This window comes from Limulus polyphemus, unplaced genomic scaffold (assembly GCF_000517525.1).
Source record: "Limulus polyphemus unplaced genomic scaffold, Limulus_polyphemus-2.1.2 Scaffold123, whole genome shotgun sequence".
In the NCBI taxonomy this organism is placed as follows: Eukaryota; Metazoa; Arthropoda; class Merostomata; order Xiphosura; family Limulidae; genus Limulus; species Limulus polyphemus.
The window spans coordinates 834,627-853,922 of record NW_013665733.1 but is presented as its reverse complement, the minus strand read 5'-3'; the positions used below and the strand labels follow the sequence as shown (position 1 = coordinate 853,922).

The 19,296-nt window shown below is 32.4% G+C and overlaps 1 protein-coding gene across 1 annotated transcript in view; it reads right to left on the bottom strand.

Moving 5' to 3' along the window:
• Window positions 1–13,798, bottom strand: part of LOC106472696 (disks large homolog 1-like) — a 177,994-nt gene extending 164,196 nt beyond the window's left edge. The window contains exons 1-2 of the mRNA XM_022402226.1: window positions 13,248–13,798; window positions 11,802–11,933 (exon numbers count right to left, since the gene is read on the bottom strand). Of these exons, the coding sequence (XP_022257934.1) occupies window positions 11,802–11,933; window positions 13,248–13,269 (154 nt within the window). The 5' untranslated portion in view covers window positions 13,270–13,798. The remainder of the gene's footprint in view (window positions 1–11,801; window positions 11,934–13,247) is intronic.
• Between the last annotated feature and the right edge of the window lie 5,498 nt (window positions 13,799–19,296).

The following is a 19,296-nucleotide window of genomic DNA, read 5'->3' as shown; positions in this document are numbered from 1 at the left end:
CAAATATCGAAACAAGATATTTAGAGTTATAAGCCTACAAATTTAATTTTGAGCTACCGGGAGGTGCTGTCGAAAAAAAGGTAGAAAAGAGGAAGTTATGTTTGGAAAAGCAAAAGGGTACTTTAAAAATTTACCAGAAACTTTCAATATTTAAATTATAATAATGTAGCTTATGGAGTCTCAAGGTATTTAAACATTTTACATAATCACTAACTACAAGCACGTGTCACATTTTATATTATTATCAACGACTGACCGTGTATGTATAAAGTAACATACCGTATATTTTTACAGGAGGAGTGAAACCCATATACAGTGTTAAAATTCTGTGGTCAAACCTTTATCACCAATATAAGTATTTTTGGACCTTTACTCTTTACTCGCCGAACTAAAGTGTCCGTCGCCACTATCATTTGTTCAACTTAAAACAAACTTTTGAAGAAACAAAAATTCCATGATAATAAGCTTTGTGCCAAAGTTCAACCCTAGTCACGTTCACTCAGTAGTAAATGGCGTGTTTGCTTGCTTGCTTGCTTGCTTATTATATTAGCCAATGGCTTTAAGTAAATTAGAATCAGTTCATATCCAGACAATTACATATAACAATGTTACATATAGTAACACTGATTAACAGAAGAAAACTATTGCATCGTTAGCTTCAATAAACATTTGATGTCCATAAATACGTGCGTACATAGAGCACATTTTATGTCTAGCATCTCCACATGACATAAGAATTCCATAGGCAGAATTTCAGAGGGGGGTGGAAGAGAACAGTTACGCATACTTTCTTGTACATGGGATACAGTGTACAAACGACATTCACAATAATTAAGTCAGATTTGTCGTTTTACCCCCCCCCCCCTTTTGGTCCTAAATTTCGCCCATGAACAATACTATTTTGTTTCAGATTAACTAACATAAATGCATGTGTTCCTAATATAGCCTTTTAATATAATGCTGGAGTTTCAAAACTTTTATTTGTCACTGACTGTTGTCATACAGAAGATAGGTTCTGACTTATTACTTTTAATTATAACAAGTATACAATAACATAAATCATCTAGCCGCTATAGACCCCCAAAGCAATCGAAATAGTCTATAATATGCATTCACTATAACCAGGAAAGACATAGAACTGTCATATCTGTATGAAACAGTAACTCCATCATTAGCAGCAAAGATACATAAAGAAAAACAGTGATCTCCGAAAAGATTTTCTTCGTAGTATATCTAGTTGGGTGTCGGATCATACTCAAAAATAATTAGAGGATAAGCGGAACTTGTAATACTGTACATAACAAGTTTTAAACAACTGTTTAAAAAATGCCAGAAGGTCACCATTTGTCATTTCAACAGAAAAATATGAGATGATATATCCTCAAGGTATCTATGCAACCCTACTTAACTTTTAAGATCTGTAGATTTTTTTTCGTTCTCACAAATTATTCTTAGTTCCCAGAAATATTACTTTGTGGGGATGAAACAGCAATATATACGTAACAGAGAAGATTCACACACCATCGCAAAATGCATTTCAAACAATGGCAGTAACAAGCAAAATGGATTTCGTGATAGGGCTGATCTTATTCGTGCATTTCATGCCCTTGGTGTGAATCAAACTGACAATCATTATTCTCTGTCACATTATGGATTTATATGGTGTGAACGCCTTTTACAAGTTGACGAAGCATGATAACAATTAGACTCTGTCTCTAGATGTTACTATCAGGCCCATTATATTAGTAAACACTGCATTATTTATCTAGTCCTTTAGGGTTTTTCAAGAATTATAAATGTATGTATAATAATAGTATTCCAACCACACACTATATTCTCCATGTACATTGCGTTTCATTAAATCCAGAACTCTTCTGGCCGGATGGGATACAACAAACACTATTTATATAAGCCATTTGTTACAATAAGAACTGTTATGGTGCGTATGCCTTTTACACCATAGTAGGCCTAATACTAATATCTTATGACTATATGTACTAGGTATATAATTTTGCTGTGATATGAACTGAAGTGAGAAAGTGACACAGTTTGAATAGTTAACGGGAATACGTCTACATATTATCATGGTACTAAATATGATAGGCTGAATAGTCATTGTTGCATTAGTTCTTTGATATTGGTTGAGATCCATAAATTGTGCCAGAAGATGGCAGTGTTGTGAGAACAGAACTTCAACTTGCACGCCTTGCTGAATCAATGGATATCATGGAGAATAGTTACGGAATGTTTTAACGTTAATACCAAAACACTGTGATACAGAAATAATATGAATTACCTGTGTTGTAGTTACATACGATCCCCAGCGTTGGATTATAAATGGTAAATATGTCCAAAATGTAATAAATACATGGGAGATGCACATTCACATATTTCATAAAACACTATCTTAAACAAATTCCAATATTCATCTCATCTAGTCCATTAACGGGTAAACTTGTCTTCCTCATAGATTTTGTAAGATCAACATAATTTGATTAAATCCCGGTGAGCACTCATCACACCTATAATTGTCTAAGTTTTTAACACACTTTACAAACATACATGCATTGCGCGAATGTTACATTTAAGGCCTGAATTCCAGATAACCAATACTCATTACTCGGCAAAGAAGTATTGCCTTTAATTAATTAACACATCTATCAAACATTCTGCGCTAGCTGGAGGTATGAAAACACGGCACAAAGGTGTGTTGCTTATACATGTTGCTTATACAGCTGGTACTTATGTCCATTTACTAAAGACTTCACTCGGATATGTGTGAATGGGACTGAAAATTATGTTCACTCTCCGAAACAAGAGTTGTCCAACGAATAAGTTACATTATAATAAATGTAATAAAGACGCAGTCCGAACCTAGATATTTGTCCATCTAACGTAACATCTAAAGATCCACTGGAATTGGACAGGAAATGGTTATATATGTCTTGGATAAAACTCTATGGCCAGTATATGCATATATCTATAGTAAAGGCCGAATGACCAGTCGCATACATTCATATCACGCGGTCAACAGATCCCTGGTTTTAACAACAAATAGAAATGAAAGAGGGAACTAATAGCGGAGTGACTGAACTTTATAACATTGGTTTTTACCTTGGCACAGCTATATTATAACTTCCGACTATCCTTCGTATCGAGGAATATAGCTTCGTGGTGTTGTATGCGCGAAAGCTATTAACAATCTTGCAATGTCTTATATTAATATTAGTTAACATTATAATGACGCTGTATAAGGTGTTACTTCAAGTTCACAACCAATTTAAGTGAGTTGGTTCATCCATGATCTGAAATTGAAAAACAACTTGACCTGAGAGAGTGAAATGTAAGTTCGTATTTTGTGATTTGTAGGCGTTGATCACAAGACTTCAAGTGGTCTCAAAAGATTTGTATTTTAACGCTTAACAAACTACTTTCAACTGAAAATAATTGTTTTCAGCATTATAAAGACATTCGTATTTCTAACAAAACGTTACACATGTTTTCTTACTTCGGTTCCACCATATAAAACTATAAATATATAAATTTGAAGTTTCTTTTGGTTTGCTTGTTATCTGCTAAATGGTCCGATAGTAAATAAATAAAAAACGTTACAGTTTAAATATATAAAAACATAAGTTCATAGCGTTTGTGATTTCCACTAAAAGAATTTTTTGTTCGTTTGTTGTTAAGCACAAAGTTACTCAGTGAGCTAACCCGGTTTTTAGCACTGAGCTATTGCAGAATACTTTAAACTGGTAAAAAGAAACGGTTTCTTGTCTCCAGCTACCAAAGTTTGGTGTTTGAAAGGTGAAACGCATGTATATGTATATATACTTTTAGATTACATAATCATTCCTCTCTGTGAATTTCTTAAATGTACTTGAAGACTATTAGCCGCTCTGCTTCCTTTACCACACACTCAACAAATTTCTGCTATTTGCAGAAACTCTGAGAAACGTTTATAAAATGTAAAATGCCTACATATGGTGTAATATAATGTAGTCTATAATTAAAGAAATGCAGAAATATATTAGGTAATGTTACACGGTACGTATAAGTTGATAAATGAATTATAAAGGGCAGTAGCTAATGTTATATGGCAGACACGTAAGTTGAAACATGAATTATTAAGGGCAGTAGTTAATGTTATATGGCAGGTACATCAGTATATTAAATGGTAAATAAAAAGAATTATGTTGTTTAGAAAGATCCGGCCAAAATTCAAAGACATATGTAGTGAAAATTAAAATAACAAAGCGTCAGAACATAAAGCTGTTCTCAAATAAGATGGATAGTACGGCTGAATGTCAAACAAAATGAAACTTTCACCAAATTTGAAAACTGTAGTATAACTATGCAGCAGCAACATCTCATACCTTGCTTTGCTATGTATTGAATTACACATCATCATGATAATTGGAAAACGCTACTGAGTTACAAACGTAGGTAATTGCCGTTAATTGTCTATTAAATTGCATAATAAGGTTTTCCAGTAACAGTGTTACATATATTAGTTACCCTGCTCATATGCAAGGCTTTTAAATTATCTCCCATATGACTTCAAAGATAAGCTCTATATTGTACAACCACTGCATGCGCAATATTTTCTGAGGCTCTCTGACCCTATCTCGTTGCCATGACAACAACAACATCTATAGTAGAGGAGAAAAATCGCAGACAAATCGAACCATGCCGAAGCCTTAGGTGTAATCAAGTGATTAAGCGAACAATGTTGATGGGTATGGTGCATCAATTCCACTGTAGCCAACCACGGTAGAAACGTTTCCTGCTTGCTAAGTGCTACCAGATGTTTTTACACTGGAAATGAAGTTCCACAAGGTCCTGCAGAAAGCGCGACTCCAGCCTATTATGCTCCCAATAAGCTGAACTCTAGAGAGACAATCGATCAACACATTCCTTACGGCGAACACGTCGTCCTAACTTATAATCTCTAACGAAACACAAATTCTTCTTCTAACAAAAGAATTCATGTCGATGACCAATGGTTAAACGTTATATTACGCACGCTATACGACGTTTGATACAACAGGAAAACGCGTGCTTAATTCATATTATACTCTGACTATCGCATATCGTCCTCAGTAAAGAGTGTGTGTGTGCGTGTGTTTTTTTTAAATGTCTGTTCGAATTATAACTTACTACCACCTCTATTTTCATGTAATTTTTAATACTGTGTTACCGGAATGCAACATTTTTTAATACTGTGTTACCGGAATGCATCATTTTTTAATACTGTGTTACAGGAATGCAACATTTTTTAATACTGTGTTACAGGAATGCAACATTTTTTAATACTATGTTACCGGAGTGCATCATTTTTTAATACTGTGTTACAGGAATGCAACATTTTTATATAGTGTTACTGGAATGCAACATTTTTAATACCGTGTTACCGGAATGCAACATTTTTTAATACTGTGTTACCGGAATGCAACATTTTTTAATACTGTGTTACCGGAATGCAACATTTTTTAATACTGTGTTACTGGAATAAAACAATCACCCAAGTCCTCAAACGAAAGAAAAGAGAAAAGTCGAACCTATAACAAGTTTGCCGATGAACAACATGATATCTGCAGTGAATTTTTCCAAATAACCTCGTCAGAACTCATTCGAACAAGAATACAAAAGTACATAGAATACTCTTTCAAACGGTATTCCAATTGTTTTCAAAATTTAAAGTTATACCTCACATTGTTACATGCGCCTTCCAAGAAACAGTTTGCCGGTTTATCAGGAGCGCTAATAAACACATCTGGCAAAAATACAAAAGGCATGGAAAACGTTTATATGTAGCATTCCATTTAACTCTTTTGCTCTTGTTGGTTGCATAGCACAATTGAAACATATTATACTAGACATTCTTAGGCAGATAGTTAAAAAAGCAATACTAAAAATAAACACAAGCTCTTGTTGGTTGCATAGCACAATTGAAACATATTATACTAGACATTCTTAGGCAGATAGTTAAAAAAGCAATACTAAAAATAAACACAAGCTCTTGTTGGTTGCATAGCACAATTGAAACATATTATACTAGACATTCTTAGGCAGATAGTTAAAAAAGCAATACTAAAAATAAACACAAGCTTCACTTGTAGCCGAAAATTGTTTGCATTACCAATCAACACCAGTATTTAGTCTTATGGGGCTCAAAACACTCAAGTTCTTTAACTTCACTCTAATATGTTATAAAACTCTGTTCCATTTCTACTTTCATTGATTTTTAACAGCTATTCATGATTCCACTTTCATGTATGAGCTTCTAAAAGCAAATTCATACTTTAAATATTGAAATATATGCAATGATGATCATGCTATCTGAATTTATTCTTAAAACTAACAACACAGAGTTAACTCTTAGTACACAAAAATTAGATCAGCTCTTTATAGTAGTTTCTCATAGTTTACTTTCAAGTCATTCTAGAAACTTGAAAACACCAAGGGCATTCGATATTTAATATGATTATTAGTAAAGTTTAGAACCAGCAAAAAAATATAAAGTGTACATAATAAGTTACAATAAGAAAATAATTGTGTTCTCATGCTATAAAATTAAATTCTAAACACTGAAGTACCATTTCCAGGTTATTTTTAAATATATTGTTATTTGTTTGTTATCAAGTTACCACAATAAATTATTTCCTAAAATAAGAAAAAACATGAACATGTAAAAGTAGCAACATACATTCATTAGTTTCATATACTTAAAAATAAACTAGTAAAATAATTTTCAGACTTGTCTTGGTAGAATACGTTTCAGCAAGCTACATGTTCATTTTGATAATATTACAAAAATATATGGAATACTTAAGGTCACACAACCTTAAGAATAATTGGGAAATGTCTGTAATAAATGTGCAATGTGTTATATTCTTCTACAGTAAACATCTTCAAAAAACAGTGTTGTTGAATAAAAATTTTAACCTCAATCTATAAATAATAACTTTTACAAAGTTTTTCATCTCTCCTAATTCTAAAATATCAGTTAATGAAAGTTGAATTTCTTTTGTATTCAGAATTAATACTCCCCCCCCCAAAAAAAAATTAAAAGTTGTCATAAACCATTAAATAGAACAAACAAATTACTACTTGTAACAGCAGTTGCTTGTTCTGACTGTAAAACAATAATTCAGATTTACAACCCAACATCTTAATTTTTCAGTTTACTGTCACACGAAAACCTTTCCAAATCTTACAAAATTCATTTTAATTCTTTGAAAATTTATTCACCCCATCAGAGAAGGGAAGAATACAAGGCTTGTAAAATACACTGCAAAAGCACAAAGAACTAAACTTTTTAAACTTCTGTGAACCAAAATTGCATTAAATGAAAAGTTTAACTAACAAAACATAGTATTCATAACATGCACTATTTGTTCTATTATGTTGTAGTATTTTCTTACTGCAGTTTCATTACACAAATAATTTTATATGGATATCACAGAGCTAGCCCACGAATAGTCTCACAGCATCAGTAATTCTATATATCAGTAAACACATCCTTTCAAAGTACATGTATTTTACAGTAGAAATAAATACTGCTACATAAAATGCTAGTGCAGATTCTGTTTGGTTTTATTAAGTCAAATTTTGTTACTGAAACACTGACAAAAGACTCCTGGTGACAGAAAGCTTTTGGATCATTAAGATTCCCTTAGTACACAAACACCAAGTCATGTAAATGCTACCCTTTCACATTAAGGCTACTCTTCAAATAAAAATACAGAAACCAAATCATTTGCCAAAAAACAACATAATAAAGCAGGCATAACATTTTCATATACAGTAAAATATATCAAGAGCAGAGTTCCCCTTTAAAACCCTTGGAAAAATCTTGTTTGTTCCTGATACTTTATCACCTTTTAATTTCTCAGTCTTTCTACTTACCACCAAGAGATTAAAATCTACAAGTTGCAGGTTAATTCCAACATTTCCCATAGAATGCTCAGGTTCAGAAATATTATTAGTATCTTCTCTTGTAAAAACAGAAAACACTTGAAAGCTAAATCATCTCATATTCTTCAATAAAAACCTTGTCACCCACATCCCCTAATGACCCATTTTTCTTACCTTTAATATATTTAAAAATCTGTGCTGTTAGTTTTCATATTATTGGCTAGCTATTTCTCATATCTTTTAACTCATTATTCCAATACACTAATAATATATCTTGTTTCATGGCCTCAAAATCAGGAGCTGAAATTTCATTTCTCATTGCAACATGTAACAAATCGACAAACCTAAACATACAATGATCATTCTTTTTCAAATGTTCTCTCCCACTTCAACTTTCATAACCATATCCTCATTAGTAGTTAACAATAAATCTAAAATGGTGTTATCTTTCCTGACCATTTTATATACAAAACCATCCTGCATCACTTCAAAAAATATTTCAACTTCACTAATTGTCTCCATACAATCCCAATCAATATGCCTAAAACAAATTATCCTATAATTATTTTATAACTAATCTTATTGGTAAGATCCCTGATTACAATATACAATTTCCCATGGATCTCATCTGTCTCATCATGTGGTTTACAACAACTGCCAATTAAAACTTTTCTATCCTTGAAACCCCTAATTTCAGCCCATAAATATTCAATCTCAAGAAGTTGAAATTTATCCCTTACATAAAGAGCCACCCCACCCACCTCCTTTTTAAACAAAGTCTATCATTATTATATAACTTATAACCTGGAATATCAAAATATATTTGAAATGTTCTCCAAGCCTATCCAAGATTCAGTAAGTCCTATTATATCATAGTCATCCATTTAAAGCACTGCATTCATCCATTTTATTCCTAACACTTCTAACAACTAAGCTTATTCTTGGTTATGGTTACAGGTTATAGACTAGAAGATTTTTTAACACCAGCCAAAGCACAGCATTCCAAGTAACATGGTGCCAGCCCCCAGGGTCGTACCACCAGCCAAAGGGAGGCAATGGTTAGCAGTTATTTATTAATTATTTTTCTTTATCTAATTATTTATTATGTATTACTTTTTACACCAAGTAAGTTCCCAAGGTAAATAAGAGGATATTGTGCTTTTAAAGAAGAATAAGAGTGCTAATCACTGCTTGACACTGTAGTAACAAGGAAAATGAACACAAGCTTAGTATAGCATGCACAAGCTAAGACAATTAATCCAAGTTAACTATTGTACTCTCAAAATAACAAAATTGATTAGAATATTTAAAATAAATTAAGAACATTTATATTCTTAATTACAGTCATTTAGAATCAAAGCTAAAAAGTCTTATCTAAGCAAGCCAAATACTTGTTATATTTCTAATTTAATATAATTGTTTTGAAGACAGTGAATTTAGGAATTCTGTTTAACAGTAATCAGCTCTGAAACTTTATTTTCATTTTGCCATCTTCTCAGACATTAATATCTTAACAGTTAACAAACAGACCTACTAATTTATTTATCTAAGTGATAGAAGAGCTTAGCACTGGCTAAAGCACAGCCTCTCCTCCAACCAATTGTATAGTCCCGTTACAGCACATTTTTCAGGCAGCACTACACTATCCGTAATTCTGAACCAGAGGGAGACAACCAAGTAGCAACAAACACTTTCACTTTATACATTATTATTGTGCATAAATTGTATTATTATGATTATTTTATTTTTAATATCAAGTGCCAAATGTAAATAAAATGATTTTAATATTACTTCTACAACTATTTTAAATCTTTATGGAGTTTGGCACTAGCCTTTATACAGGCTCTCCTCAAGGTTCTTCTTGTTATAATGCCCAATTTAATTTGGTTTAAGCAACTTCTCCTTCAAACATACTTTTGCACTCACTCCAATTCCATACTTGCACCTTTATTTATCCAGTTTTCCAATTTATTTACCAGTATGGTCTCTTTTCTATCTTTTCCTGTTCCATCAGTCTATACAATATATCACTGAAAACATCAGAGATCTTACCAGGTCATCCAAGGGCTGCACATTACCACTTTCTCAATAAATGATATGCTGCTTTCGCTTGGAATATATCATTACAGCTGAGCCTTCAAGTCTCGAAAAGGTTTTACCCATATTCTTCAGCCAAAACCTGTCTCCAATTTTGTGATGTTTATGGAGTGTGTGTCAGACATATGTCATTATCTTAACTGTTACTGGTTATCCACCACATAAGTGCATTCTTGTATGTTTCACATTTTTTCCTTAATGAACTGTATAGCCCAGTGTTTGCTACTGACCATTCAAACACTAGATGCCCATTTTTCCATATAGCTCCTGCCCATGCAGTCACATCTTTTCTGATTGACATCCATTTCTACGATCAGTATATACATTCCACGACTTTGCCTATGTTTACTAGCCTTAGCTTTTCCCTCCACATCTTGCTGCCAATCTTCATTGTGTTTAACTAACTGCCAACCACTTGGACCATCTTAATATCTTTAATGTTTTTTAGTGACAATATCTCCTCTACATTTTTCTTGGTTTAATTGTCCCATGACTATTTCAGTGTCTGTTACTGCTCCATCTGAGTGAGATATGTTCTGAGTAGTGCTTGGCTGGCTTGAATCCTTTTTCTTGTAATAACATTTCTCAAAACAAACCAAAAGTTCAGGGTGTTACAGACTGGATTATTCTTGAAATCAATATGCTTGTCTTTAAATCTGACAGTCTTATCTTTAAAACTATTACTTAATTTGTAATGCTCTAAATATTCTATTTTCAATATCCTTGTTGCTTTAGTTATCATTGCACTGAACTACATCAACAGGAATAATCTAATTTTTAAAAAAATCAAGTTTTATCAAATGATAAGAGGCTGATAAGGCTACAAAACCTCCTTCTAAAACCACAAGGGTTATACAGTATTTCTCACATCCAGTTTAGAAGATGATCCCTCACCATAGATTCCACCAACTCACCAACACCATGCATTCATTTTTCCACATCCTCTAATAACTCATTCTTTTAAAAGACAGAATAAACTTTACCAATCTTTAAGTAACTTCCTCACTATCAAGAAGATTTCTCAAAGATAATCATTATACCTCCTATCAGCTTCTTAAACAGTTTAGGATAAAACTTTCATCTGTTCCAGGAACTTACACTTTTTGAAGTTTCAAATACTTTTCATTACCCCAGTCTCTTTCACTAAAAATCAAAGTTGAGAAATTTCAACTTACTAAATCCATAAAAAGTCACCAATAAACACAATAACCACTTGATAAAAAGACTTCTACCTAAAAATGTTCCTCCATTAAAACATTCTCACCAGTATTATTCATAGGCCACACACCTTTCTTAAATCTTCTCTTATGTTGCTCTTGTAGTCAACAAAACATCACAAAGTTAAAGATATTAACCTGTGCTAAGATTTGCATAGTTTTATAGTACTCTTTAGTTTATAACAATGATTCTTTCAACCTATTTCTGTTTACTTTTCTGGGTTTCTCTCTACTATAGTGTTTTGGGTAAATCACAAAATCTCAAAGGATTTTGTAATTTATATTACTATTCATGCATCTTATTAAATATCACAATAATAACAAGAAATCTGGCATTTTTTATTATTTAACAACAAAAGCCAAACTGTTTCATATTATATTTTTTAATTTCTACTCCATGTTTATTCTAAATATTCTAGAAGTAACCCTCAATCTTATCACAGAATCATTAATACATATTCATCTCACGTATATGACCTAAATTATTGCATCTTTCGAGTTTAAACGATCTCACTTAAATCTTTATTTAAAAAAGATATCATATAAACATCCACAGGAGTTCCTTACCTAATAAAGCCAGAAAAAGTCGACTTTTAAAGATTCTGATAACTCGTTCAATAGCATACCTCAGCTGTTTATCTTCAGGTTTAATTAATTTGGAATGATATTCTTCTAACAGCTCCAAAGCTCTATGAGCCTCTACAAAATAAATCAAGAATCATGTCATGCATTCAGCAAATCATTTACACATTCTATGCATATAATGCCTACAAAGTATCTGTGATATGCATATACATGTAGCTTTTATTAAATCACATAAATAATAAAAATGAATTACATAATATGCTTCTTTTCTTCTTATATGGATCTCCAACAAACCTAACCAAAGAACACAACCAAAGTATTTAAAATTAAACTATCTATCAACTGTTAAATATTATTGTTTAAAATATAATTCACTTATTTTCTTTATTTACCCTAAGCCAACACCTAGTAGATACGGTGTTAAAGCAATATTTAAATTATATTTATGATCACTAGTGTATTTACATTTCCAAATATAAAATTAATTTCATTATAAATATTCATTGAAAATTCACATTACTGCAATAAGACTGCATTTAATGTATGTTTTTTTATTTGTTTAATGTATTTTATTATTTTCAAATGCATGGAATAAATTATGAGTATTCTGTTCAATATCACTTATTAAGACATGAGATGCTCATTGTAACTATAGAGCAAATTAAATACTGAGTAAAAAACGTGTTTATGAGAACACTGATAATATGACAGAAATGTCAAGTTGTCAAAATTTTCTTGATGAAATGATAATCATGACTACAGCTTGTAAGTGTAATATGTTAATATGTGAGCAGTTAAAAACCACTGGAGAAACATGACCAGCATAAGTAAAATTCATAAAAATACAACTATGACACCTACTGTTATAAGTACAACGTAATTTATGTACACATACAATGATTACTGTGATAACTTTTAATTTTTTCTCTGTCAGTATCACTAACCTTTCGAACAAGTTTCATCTTCATGTATTTGAACCATTTGTTAATAATATAATATTAATAAAACATTACATATACTCTACTGAATATGTATAACTCACTAACTGTTATTGTCAACAAACTTACTGCTAGCGCTACTACTACACTAGTACTATTTGTATGATTGCGAGTAATTAGATTAATAAGCTATATTAATATTAGTCATAATATTAAACATACTTTAAAATATTACACTCGTTTCGTTGTTTTTCACTGTATACTAGTACAAATATACATTGCATACTATCTATTAGTCCTAACTACAAGTACAATTCAGAAATTTAATGATTTAGACTATAGTAGAAATACTGTCAGTGTAACACGGTGACTTGCAAGTGCCACTGACGTCATTGTCAGTAGGCCTACTTTGATAACAGCATATCATAAAAGAGCTACAAAATACACCTTACCAAAACTAATTTTAACGCTCAAAATGAAATGATCTTACCACCTTGTCTACGAACAGGCATTTCAAATGCCAACGTAGGAGCCACTGTGTACAAACTGTAAGGCTTTTTTCACGCCGGACGCCACCGTTGATCTCGGACCCTTTCGGTACGTAATTTTCCCTTACCAAACGTTTTAGGCATATGATTTTTTACTTCCAAAAAATAAATCAACCGATACCCCTAGTCTTTCAATTTCTTAAGTAATACTAATAGTTATATGCTCTCGCTAGTTCGAAAAAATATAAATAACTTAATATTACGCTTTGCCACTGTTTAAGTAAAAAGTACGCTTTAATTTGAAATAAGGTAAATTTTATCTTAATTGTATTTACACTTTTTAACTCTTTAAAACGGAACTGTACATCAAACATGAACTCAAGCTATGGTGCAGTCCAGCCCACCAACAGGGAAATCAATATGGCGGCTACCTTTTTTCTTAAATCACGTGAGTTCTCAAACCACTGAGGACAATTTGCACCAGCAGCAAGGAATTCCATTCGATCATTTTTATCGACGCGGGAACAACAATGCATCCTGACCTGACATTGTAATGGTTGATCCAGATATCTAGTACCTCCACGTGCCAATCGCTGTTTGAGTAAAACAGGTAAATAGACTATTAGCTGTGAAATCACTATTTTGTGACATTACTAATTTTAACAAAATAAATATTTTAATTATTATGATTTTAGACCAGTTAATAATTTTGTAAATAATTTTTAAATATCCAAAGATTTAAAGAATTATTGATTTACTGCTTTTTAGAACATTTTATTAACTCTTTTACAATATATTGTTGCTGTGATCACAATCCAAATATGGGACAAGTAAGATTTAAACTGAAGAAGCCGAACGAAGAGGCCATGCGCAGGGCAAACTAGGACTTAGAACAATTTACATACAACAACATAAGCATAAACTTAGTGATGGAAACTAAAAGCCGATTTGAAATATTCATAAAAAAAAAGAGTTTGTGAACAAGGGTAATAAGAACCAATTAGTAAGTGCAAAGAGGCGTTACAAGAAGCAGGACAGGAGACTGAGGAAAAGAGTTTATTTGTATGTTTGTAGTTAAGCACAAAACTACTCAATGGGCTATCTCTGCTGTGTCCACCACGGGTATCGAAACCCGGTTTCTAGGGGGGGGGGGCTTCAGTGGAAAAGAGAAAACAAGATCTGAGTGAATAACAAAATAGAAATAAAACTGGACAAAAAATAACCATCAATAGGGAGACAGAAAAATAGGGAAAGGAAGTGTGTAAAGAAATCAGACGTTTTTGTAGGTAAGCATCTGAACAGGAAATGTGCTGAAACTGAGGGATGCCAGGCAACATATAAAATTTATGAAATGCACAGAAATCGGCGATGTTAATGAGAGGTGGGCAGAGTAGGTACAGTACAAGTAGCCCATTGGGCCAATTTATTCTTAACAAAAAGCAAGCAAATTTTATATTGATATAATTGATAAAATACTGATAGCTATTGTTCAAATGCATGCTTTATAGCAATAGAATGCTATTTAGTGAAAAGTTATTCATCATCATATACTGAGCAATTAAGAAAGACTAATAAATTACCCTTGGCAGTTCAATAACTACACAAGCATTTCTGCACATCTTTTTTTTAACGACTGTTTGTATGTTTGTATCAATTTCCAACTAAATCCATGTATCTAATTTTAAGAGACCACAAAAACCATTGATTTCCAGCAGAGGACACCAATAAAAATTAGTCGTAAATCTGAACGTAAGCTCGAAAAGCGGTAATTATACAGGTAACATAACAGCAGTACAACTGAAAAATCCTTTCAACAGAATTAGTAAAACAAAATAAATCCATTTAATTTCATGTACGTTAAGATACACTGATATATAACAAATACATTACCAGAGGCGTCGCTAGGGAATTTTTGGTGTTTCAGTATGATATCGATCATGGTTTTCTATTCTGCATATAATTAGTATTTGGCTTGCTTAATAATACTTTTTAGCTTTGATTCTAAATTACTGTAACTAAGAATATAAATGTTCTTGTTAATTTCTTTTAAATATTCTAATTACTTTTGTGTTATTCGGGAATAACTGCGGATTCGGGGCACTGTCAAACAGAATCAGAGCACGGGATCTGTGTGCCAGTGTCTAGCGACGCCTTTGTACAATATAATGAACAATTATTATTAAACTTTGAAAATTACTCCCTTATGGGGTTGAAGCGTGTGCTAGAGATTATCAAGTTTGAACTGTGAATCTGAAAGATGTTCATGGTTCGTGGCCTGTTGTCGTCAAAACAGTCGGTGTGTTATAAGAGTGACGGTCAAATCTTTCATAGCACTATTCAGTTAGACAAGAGCAACATAAAAGTTGGCAGCGGGTGCTGTTAACTAATTACTTTCCCTCTAATCTTTCAGTTCAAAATTATGGATGGTTATGTACAAATAGCCTTTTGTTGTGTGAAAATTCTAAGCCAAACAAACAAGCCATATCTTCATTATAGTATAAACCACGAAAGTTGGAAAAACAATGTAAACTAGTAGGTATAATATCTGTGATAAAAATCACCTAAAAAACACATTTTTTCTCACACATTTCTATTAAATTGTCTATTTCACATTTGAAATTACAAGTGTGCAAAAATAGTATATCAGATCTATTTTTTTCTATTCCACATGTTACTGTCCTGGAGTACTTTCATTCAATACCAGAACTTATCAACAAGGCTGGACGATGAGAGACGAAAGTTTATCTGAAATGCCATTTATATATGCAGTATAAGTAGTGAAAGGTATTCCCTGGTGTCCTCTAATTCTCTTTTGTGTAAAATTAGGAAATCCTTGAATCTCAAACTTAAAGATTACTAATTGTACTACAGATCAGTCTCTGTACTTGTGCAGATCATATGATGGTTTAACATTTCTTTCCATACCTTTGTCACCCGTCCAGTGGCTCAGTACTAAGTCTACGGGCTTACGAAGCTAATAATCGGGTTTAGATACCCCTCGTGGGCAAAGCACAAATAGCTCATGATGTAGCATTGTGCTCAACAACAACCAAAATCAAACCTACACCTCTAATTGTTCGTACAATTATACCAGATAGAAAGTGCTTCATATTAACTGATTTTCGAAGGTCGTGCTTCATTCAGCCTGTTGCAGTATTTTACGTTGATTTGTTAAACATCTAGAAATGTTTATACTTGCGCTTAAAATTCAATTACTGTATAAAAAACTATGATTTGTGTTAGTAAATGAATTCTTATAATGTTTACGTCACTCTAACCTTAAAAAAATATACGTAACTATGTTCATTTATTAGAGCAACTGTCGTAACATTCCAACGTGATTTTTGATCAATTTACCTGTAGTTCAGATACGGTGTTTTGTAATTTCAACCTGAGCAGTACTTTATACGACACTAATTTAGAACTGCTGACCAGGGAAATGGCAACTGGTCAGCGTTACTTATCGTCTACACCCTACACTTAACCAAATAGTGGGATTAATAGTAATTTTATAACACTCACACAACTGAAAATGTAGAATATCTGAAGCGGCATATCAAGGGCTAAAATCTGGGACTTTTGATCTGCATCCGGGTACGTCGGCCACTAGTTTCACCCGTAGTTCAAAATCGGAAATAATTTCAAATTATAAATAACCTTTTTTTGTAGCTAGAAATATTTTGATTATTTTACTTAATTTTTGGAAGGCACGCTAACCACTAGGCCCACCTGTAGTTCAAAACTGGCATTTATAGATAGTTTTTAAGTTATAAATAACTTATTTTATGGCTACAAATATTTGAATTGTTATATTTTTTCTTTGGGACTAAAAAATGTAATCAAGAAAAAGTGCAATGAAGAATGATAACTAAGACACACAAAATGACTTTAAAATAAATTTTGTATAATATTGAGAAAATAATAATTCAGATAAGTTTGATTAGATGTTAGCGAGATTCACTCAAATCAAGTGATATTTCTGTTCTCACTTTACAAATATCATATTCTGTTTCAAAAAGTTTGTAAGCTTATTATTTAACAAAAATCGTGACAGAATCTTATTTACAGAGGGTTACGTACATTACATTAAAACGATTTTGAATATGAAAATTGGCAAGTCACGTTTCAACCGTAGCCTATATAAAGCCGGGGTAGAACAGATCGTATCAGAAATATATTTTGACATTATTTCACGTTAGGTAGCTACGGTGATGTTACCGAAAATTAGGAAGGGTATGTAATAGACTTTTGCAACGCAAAGTGTTCATACACTCAAATCATAAAGATGTTGTTCATCTCTTGCATATAGAAATTTCAAGTAAGGGATATCCCTTGTACTTAAAAGCATTAGAAAACAAAGGAATGTGAATCAAACTTCGGGCACCAGGACCATCTAGAAAGATATCCGCAAAACGTCGTGCCAGAACTGTGGTAAGCAATTATAGCGTCTTGTAACAGGCTAGAACCCACACATATAAATGTCAGTAGCAAAATATCTCCAGATTTCCCAAGCAACAGTACAAATATAATCAAGAAGGATCTCCATCTAGAAAAGTAGAACAAGCCATTTGTACAAGTTGCTTTCACAACCTGTCCATTCATTCTGCGTATACCAAAGTAACTAGAAAGTGAACTGAGTATCCATACGAAGCCATACCGTTCAATTTGCTTATGGATTCCTGTAAGATCAAATTGTTGAAATGAGCGCTGGGTAATCATCGTCCTCATACATTGGATGGCTGATGAAAAACCTCAAGGAAGAGGGGTGTGCTTCGGATATGACAGCTTTTTACAACAGAAGCTACGCTGTAGGGCTATATTTAAGATATTCCGATATCACACATAGAATACCTGAATTTAGCGACATGGACTGTAAAGACGTATTGGAGCTTCAAAATTGTTTTAATATAACGTACACAATTTCTGTATAACGTTATGAACTTATAAGAATACACCCGAAGAATAATGCTTTTTGAGAAAGTCAGATATGAATTATTGGTCATGACGGTTATAAATATGTTCTGTAGTAATGTAAATCAGCATACCTCACAGTATAAAGAAAAGTATATATATCAACATCTGTGAAAAAAACAAACACCAAAACTATTCACACGTATAGAATTTGTAACTTTAAAACTTATTAATAGCTATTAATGTTTATTATTATTAGTAGTAGTAAGTTCAATTCCAGAATAAATGTACATACTAATACAAAGAGTAATACACATTGAATATTATATAACTTAATATTATTACACTAAATTTAATACCATCTATCTCTAAAAGATTCTTGCTGTATAAGAAATAACCTAAACGAACGTAGCGCCATCTATTGATATTAGGTTAAGTGATGCTTACGTTGATTTTTTTTTCGTTAATGTCCTTAGGTGTAATTATTTTTAATGGTTACATATAATTTACCATTAAACTTTTAAAAATTGGGATTGTCTTTCGTTTAACAATTCATTCATTAGAATACAGATAGCGATCGATATACTCGCATGGTTAGAGTGCACTTTTATATATTACCGAAATTTGAGTGTTCGCTTTAAGTTTCAGTCTTTCAAGTGGTATCTTCAACTTACATTGATTGTTCAGAAAAATTATTTTGTCTTTTTTCTTCTTTCTCTCACTGAGTGGTAATTATTCGACTAGTATCTTGATACAATATTATAGTTACTTCATTTTATCTTACTTTGTTTCAGAATTTTGACAGGAAGCTACACAAAGGGCTATCTGAAGGAAAGGCAGCTGTTCAACTCGTGGATTGTAACTGTCTAACCGAGTAGTGCGATTTAATGGTCAATCTTATAGCACATCTATGACCTCAAAATGCGGAGCGCATTTTCACTATAACATGCCACAAATCCTCGGATTCACAAGCCGAGCACGGTATCTACTAAGCCACGTCTGGCCTCTATATTTGTGTTTATATTAGGAGCGTATGATGATTGGTAAGTTCTCATTGGTTAAGAAAAAGTATGCTGAGTAATTTTTCATAACCTCTAATAAATACTTAAGTACTGAATACATAACGTTCCCAGTGAAAAG